We start from the raw sequence: 6,766 nt of genomic DNA on the forward strand, positions 1-6,766 counted from the left end.
GTTCACAAGTTAGTCCAGAAAATAGATAATATTCCAAAAAGGGTGCAAATTGTCACAAAACATAACATTGGAGATCTACAGCCTGGCTAGCTTGCTGGCTGGCAAGTTTCAGAATGATCAACCAAAAGACCAGAAAGCATTTGATCACCTCAGGTTCTAGCCAAAAAGCTCTCTCTTCTTCTAAATACTTTCTACTAAACCAGTGAAATCCGTGTGAACAGTTGAAAAACTATTTCATATGGCTGGAGTGCGGGAAAATGGAACACCCACACCCCATCCAACAGATGAAGCAGACATTGAAGAAGTTAAAATTGTTTGTTGTGGGCAAAATTGGAGAAGAAAGTGAGATGGGGAGAGGTTCAATCTGTCTCCAATCTTGCAATATATTGGTCATAGTAATTGGCAGCTCGCTCCAAATCTCCAAGCTCTGTGTAGCAATCAGCAATTGCTCCATAGGCTTCAGTATTCCCAGATTCCTCTCCTTCTCTTGCTGAAATTTCCAGAACCATAGAGTGGTATTTAATTGCTTCCCTGTACTTACCCTGCCTTTGCAATGATGCCCCTGAAAGTGAAACAAATCATGGGGTATCCTTGATCAAAGTGTAAAAATCAACAAAACAACAAACAGAAGAAGAAGAAGAAGAAGAAGAAGAAGACTTACCTAATCCCCTAGCAGCCTTCTTTTCCTCTATTGGGTCCTTTAGATTCTGTGCAAGCTCAAGTGCCGTTTTAAACTCTGTAAACGCCTTCTCCGGAGCTTGATTTCTCAGAAAGTTCTTCCCATTTTTCAAGCGAGCAATCAATTCCTCCTTTCTCGGGTCTACAATAACTTCACTTTCTGCTATCCTTCCACCAACAGGAGCATAGCTCAAGCTTGGTGCATAAGACTCAATTTTAGCTTGCCTTCTCAAAGCAGTGTTTATCTGCCGCAACTGTTCATTCAGCCGCCTCAATTCTCCTCGTCTCTGTCTAGCAAGTAGTCCTGCAGCCCTCAATTACATATAATCTCACACACTATAGGAAGTAAACCCCAAATAAAATGCAATGTATATCACTAAAAATCAAAGAACCATGATAACCATAGGCTGTGCATCAAAGAAGGAGATGGACACAAAACCATTTCTTACTTCTAAGCAGCAAATGAAACTTTTATAAATCCAAATGAGTGAATTGCAGATATACAATGCTTGAATTTCTTGAGTTGTCAACATCAAGGTGTAAGAGCAGATTAAATAAAAAGAGTTTAAATTCTTTCTCATTAATGAATTGGAGGAATAGGGGGGAAACTATAGGGAATGGTTAAGATGAAAAGAAAACAAAAGAAAAAGAATGATAAAATACGCGCATAAGAAACTACTTATAATTTTCTATCTTTGTTTGAATAAAGCTAATTAGCCTAACAATTCCTAGATACCACGCTCAAATTCATCTAAATCTCTTGCCCCAAAAGGTTGAATCCCCAACCCCAAGGGCCCCCCTACACCCGACAGAGCATTTAAAAGGATGAAAATCACGGTAACTCAGTGGCTTAGTAGACAAGGCCAAATGTTGGTGTGCACAAGGGATCTGCCCACTTTGGACATAATCCTCACAATGTTGCTGCCGAATTCCAAACCTTGGTCTTTCCCAAATACTGGCTACTGAACCAGTGAGCTAAGCTCGTGCGGGCAAATTCATCTAAATCTCATGTTGAGAACTCATAGCTACGGCCATATTTTTTTAAAAGTACACAGAGAAGACCTGGAACAGGACTGGAAGCCAGTATGTACACAAAGATGAAGTACATACCTCCAACAGTGGCCCCAATAAGGGCAACAAACAGCAGCAAGGGCATATTGAACGCAGAATTATCTGCTTCACATGTTTCTGCTATGGCATCTAATGGGGTAGATATCAGCAATGCATTAGCAATAATAAGTGGCATTGTGGGGATCCTACAAGCCACCATTGCCTGCCATGGGAATGATATTGGAAGTCAACTCAAAGGAAGAATAAATAAACGAAGAAAGGATGATTCGAAGGCAAGACACACATAGAAACAACTATAAAGACAAACTTAGCAGCTACGGTATAAGTTGCATCCGCTAAGGCCCTAATCTGTTCATCACCATCTTTTGCTTTGTTCTGATTTGGTAGAACGGCTAAGAAGCAAAGTAAAGGTTCATCGTGCCAGTGTACCACTTGTTAGATCAAATGCTTACCACTACCGCCAAAAGCTATAGCTTACAAGGAATGCGCAACTTTATCAGTAGTTATACCATAGACCCATCACAATTTACATATTGAATGTTCACAATTTACATACTGAATGTTCACAAAATATAAATTGTGAACATTCAATAGGTAAATCGTAAACCTTCAGTATATAAATTGTGAACGTTCAATATGTAAATTGTGTATTTTAGACCCGGGTCCACAGAATAATTTGCCCAACTTTATTTACTTATACAGTTATACACCATCACTACATTTTCGACTTGACCTTTCACCGGCCTAACAATCTCTAGTAACTAATTGGTGGACTTGAGGCTAAGCCCAACACTACTGACTGAACCTAAGCTGAATATAACCGACGATGAATCAGAATTGAACCAACCACTAATTCAAATCTCAACTCGCACTTAGCTACAAAACAAATCAAAGAAAAGGGGGCAGGCAGAATAAGAGAAGCAATTTTGCAAGAGAACCATGAACTACCCCAAATCGTTGTAAATTCGAAACTCCATACCTTGAAATGAATGGGCAGGCATTGAGAAGACTTATTGGGGGTTCTGTTGATAAGCGTCTCCTGAACAAGTAGTCGTATCTGGCGTCCGAGTTGTCTGTTGTGCTTGAATGGCTGGAGAGTTGCCAAGAAAATGGGTTTAAGAGTGTGGGTTTTGGGAGGGCAGGAATTCCATGGCAGAAGAAGGCCTTGCTTCATCATCATCATCGTTGTCTTCTCCACTGCTTAGTCTAGAATAGAATCTTGATTCCTTTTCCTATCTAGTTCCAGAAAACGGAAGGAAAATCACCAAAAATTTAACGTAGTATTCTTTAAGTACAATACAGTGGTGTTCCGGCTGTGTGCCCATTGACCAACGCCCATTTGATTTGGGTTCCTATCTTCAAACCTTCTACCGTTCTACTACTACCACCACTTGTGCTTCTTATTATTATTACTTCGTATTATTATTGTTTGGGTAAATTGCAAGAAAACTTTGAAAGTATTGGTAATATTTTTTTATAAATAATTATTATTTTATTTATATTTATAAAAAATGTCATCTATTGGGGATATGTGTGTCGCACCCATACTTGGAAATCTAGTGACGAGGCCAAACAAGATTATATACCATCGTACAATTGATCATGTTCTACCTAAGATAAATCATTGATATAAATTACACTTTTAGCATATTTGATGTTTTATTTTTAATATATTGAATGCTCACTTTTAAATGTTTAAAATTTTTTGGATATATCAAATGTTCATTATTTGATATACTATCTAAAAATGAATTTTCAGTAAATTAAAAATGAATGTTCAGTATGCTAAAAATGAATATGTATGCATGATGTATTTATAATGCGGATCATGGTCCACAGTATAATTTGTCGAGGACCTAGCAAAGAAGTTTAATGAGGAGCGATGGATCGATAATAGGCGTACTCAGTCAGGGTGGATGGTTAGGCAAGTAATCGGATAGTGGAGTTAACCAATTAGCCAATCAGGTGCACATATCGGGGGTTGTAAAGTGCCTAAGGATAATTGGAGAAGAGTTACCGAAATTGTCCATCGACTATTGCGAAATTATCAATTTGGTCATCGACAATTTTTTGTGTCCAATTAAATCCCTCGACTTTAAAACTTTTAACCAATTTGATCATCTGTTTATTTTGCCGTTAAATCGGAATTAAATTGATAATTTTGCTATAAGCTTTTTACGCGCCCAGAGCATTGTGCGCACAATGTGCAAAGAACAACAAAGCTTTTTCCCTTTTCTTTATTCTCATGAGTCCCACCAAAAAACATTTCTCTTGCAAATATAATTTCTTATATCCCCCCTCTCCTCTCTCCTCTAAATCATCATCTCTCAGCTCCAATTATAAAAAAAATTCACAAAAAATGAAGATGGAGATGATCTTAGCAAATTATATTATAGACAATAATCTATACTGTATTGTGTACCCAATTATTTATTTACATGTACTGAAATTGTTAATTGTAGGTACAAAATATGTTGATATAAATTTTTTGTATCAATGTTCACAATTCAATATAAATCTTGGTTCATGGTATAACAATTTGTTGGGTTGTCCCCAACGTAAAATTCTTTTATACATCTACTATGTAGTTAACAAATGAAACGATGAGGCCCAAATTATGCTGTGGACCCAGGTCCACCTTGCAAGGTCGACCTGGGTCCAAAACTACGTCATTTTTTTTTAATTAGTAAACATATTGCTGAATATAGAGTTGTCCAAAAATGTGTGAATGTAGAGATTTCAAAGTGTAAATGTAGAGTATAGAAATCGTGAATGTAGACTTATGATTGTGTGAATGTAGAGTTGCCTAGAAATGTGTGAATGTGGAGGTTTCAAATTGTGAATATGGAGTATAGAAATCGTGAATGTAGAGTTATGCATGTGTGGATCTGTAATAGAGTTAAGAAGTTCTAGCAACTTGTAGCATTGTAATGTGTGAATGTGGAGTTCTCAAGTTGTGAATATGGAGTATAGGACATGTGAATATAGAGTTTTGAATGTGTGAATGCATAACAGTGGTAATATACAATAGTTACTAAACATATAAGCTTGTAGTGTGTGAATGTGGAGTTTACAAAGGGTGAAGGTAGAATATAGTGTATGTAAATATAGAGTTTATGTTCCACATTTCAGGCCAATATGTAAAAAAGAAAAAAAAAAAAAAAAAAACGGCGTCGTTTTTGGACCCAGGTCCACCTTGCAATGTGGACCTGGGTCGACGGCATAACTACTGCCCAATGTGACATTCTTTTGTACATCTAATGTGTAGTTAACAAATGAGACGATGAGGCAATTGGGTTGGCTTCAGGCCCATATTGATGACTCAGTAGGCTTAAGCCCAACCCATCAATCAATATTCATTTCTTAGAAAAATTCTCACAAAACCCTAGCCACTGGACTGATATAAACTCCACCGCCCCCTTTCTAGTTCTCCTGTTTCTGGGAGAGAGAGCGGATCAACCATGTCGAAGCGAGGTAGGCATACCTAATTTCACATTTCATCTTTATTTCAAATCGTTTTTCTACAAGCTCTTGTGTTTTTAATGATTAATTAATGCGATTTGCGCGTTGAAAATGCAAGTTCAGGACGCGGAGGTTCCGCCGGGAACAAGTTCCGGATGTCGCTGGGTCTGCCGGTGGCCGCCACGGTCAACTGCGCCGACAATACTGGAGCGAAGAACCTGTACATCATTTCGGTGAAAGGTATCAAGGGGCGCCTCAATAGGTTGCCTTCTGCTTGCGTTGGCGACATGGTCATGGCCACAGTGAAGAAGGGTAAGCCCGATCTCAGGAAGAAGGTCATGCCCGCCGTCATTGTACGCCAGCGCAAGCCCTGGCGCCGAAAGGATGGCGTCTACATGTATTTTGAGGGTATAATTCTCTCTTCAGTGCTTCTGCTTCAGTTGTTTATTCTTTCTTAAGCAATCTTACTGATACGGAATTGCAATAAGTTTTGTACTTTCATAATATTAAGTTTAGTATTAGTATATCAAATTTATATATCTATAAATTACATTAAAAGTTTATTAAACACAAAAAAATAAAATTTAATAATAATTTAAAATACGAAAGAAAATAATAATAATAATAATAATAATAAAAGAAAAGAGTATGTGTGACAATAGATAAATGGGCCAGAGGGAGTAGTATTTTACAGTGATGTACATTTGGCTTTTAAGTTATGGAATGTATTGGGAAGGTTGCTCTGTAACTTTTCTTAGTTTATAACTTGGTGGATGGTGTTCTGGGTTGAATTTAATTAGTAATTAGAGTTGTAACATTATTGTTATGGTATCATTATGTATTTCTCATTCATCATGCTTGTTAAGTACTTCATCCATTTACATCTAATGTGTTTTCTGCATCATTTAGATTAAGGAAATTGAGTAGTTTGTAAATTTAATTGTTGTTTATCTCCCTGGATGGTGGACATGGCAGTAGTGGTTGGACTGTTGGAGAATACCTTAACTGCATAAGATTTCTAATTTGAACAATACTTCAAAAATTTTCTTGCTATTAGTATCTCCTCAAAAATACTATCTTGTTTTTTGGATGCATTTTGTAACATAGACCAGTGTGTTGGCTGAGTGGTGTAATCCATTGATGATACTTTTCTGCTTTTTGAATTAAAGTATTGGTTATGATCAATCAATTTTATCCGTGCAGATAATGCTGGTGTGATTGTGAATCCCAAGGGTGAAATGAAAGGTAAATTTTAGCTTCTTTTGAAAAATGTCTGTCTTTTAAGGGAGGTGTAATCAGTGCTTGTTATGCACCATATATGATGGATCAGGAGTTTTGAATAAGCAAGGGAACAAAATGGAGACTTCCAAGAATAATTGTTTTTTTTATCCAGTAATATAATTGATGTGTTCATTATTAGCTTCTGATTTATCTCCTTTCATCCCCTTATTGTGTTATTACAGGATCTGCTATAACTGGTCCTATTGGAAAAGAATGTGCTGATCTTTGGCCTAGGATTGCCAGTGCTGCCCAATGCTATTGTTTAAGATCTGTA

The 6,766-nt window shown here is 37.1% G+C and overlaps 2 protein-coding genes across 2 annotated transcripts in view; one reads left to right on the plus strand and one right to left on the minus strand.

The window, feature by feature from the left end:
• Positions 1 to 13: 13 nt before the first annotated feature.
• LOC116025011 (protein FLUORESCENT IN BLUE LIGHT, chloroplastic-like) lies at positions 14 to 3,092 on the minus strand. The gene is made up of 4 exons (XM_031266068.1): positions 2,729 to 3,092; positions 1,789 to 1,951; positions 662 to 982; positions 14 to 562 (listed from the first exon to the last, which is right to left on the minus strand). The coding sequence occupies exons 1-4, from the start codon at positions 2,930 to 2,932 to the stop codon at positions 360 to 362; spliced, it is 891 nt and encodes a 296-aa protein (XP_031121928.1). The 5' UTR covers positions 2,933 to 3,092; the 3' UTR covers positions 14 to 359.
• A 2,045-nt stretch (positions 3,093 to 5,137) lies between these two features.
• LOC116024366 (60S ribosomal protein L23-like) overlaps positions 5,138 to 6,766 on the plus strand; it is a 1,755-nt gene continuing 126 nt past the window's right edge. The window contains exons 1-4 of the mRNA XM_031265259.1: positions 5,138 to 5,223; positions 5,335 to 5,619; positions 6,415 to 6,456; positions 6,675 to 6,763. Coding sequence (XP_031121119.1) covers positions 5,211 to 5,223; positions 5,335 to 5,619; positions 6,415 to 6,456; positions 6,675 to 6,763 — 429 coding nt within the window. The 5' untranslated portion in view covers positions 5,138 to 5,210. The remainder of the gene's footprint in view (positions 5,224 to 5,334; positions 5,620 to 6,414; positions 6,457 to 6,674; positions 6,764 to 6,766) is intronic.

The sequence above is a fragment of the Ipomoea triloba genome, chromosome 7 (assembly GCF_003576645.1).
Source record: "Ipomoea triloba cultivar NCNSP0323 chromosome 7, ASM357664v1".
NCBI lineage: Eukaryota > Viridiplantae > Streptophyta > Magnoliopsida > Solanales > Convolvulaceae > Ipomoea > Ipomoea triloba.

What these genes read in the sequence shown, in the direction of transcription:
- LOC116025011 (XM_031266068.1), bottom strand. Translation starts at nt 2,932, where the DNA reads ATGATGATGATGAAGCAAGGCCTTCTTCTGCCATGGAATTCCTGCCCT. An exon ending in TATTGGGGCCACTGTTGGAG is followed by an intron (nt 983 to 1,788) that starts GTATGTACTTCA and finishes TGAGGGCTGCAG; the next exon opens with GACTACTTGCTAGACAGAGA. An exon ending in GAAGGCTGCTAGGGGATTAG is followed by an intron (nt 563 to 661) that starts GTAAGTCTTCTT and finishes TTTCACTTTCAG; the next exon opens with GGGCATCATTGCAAAGGCAG.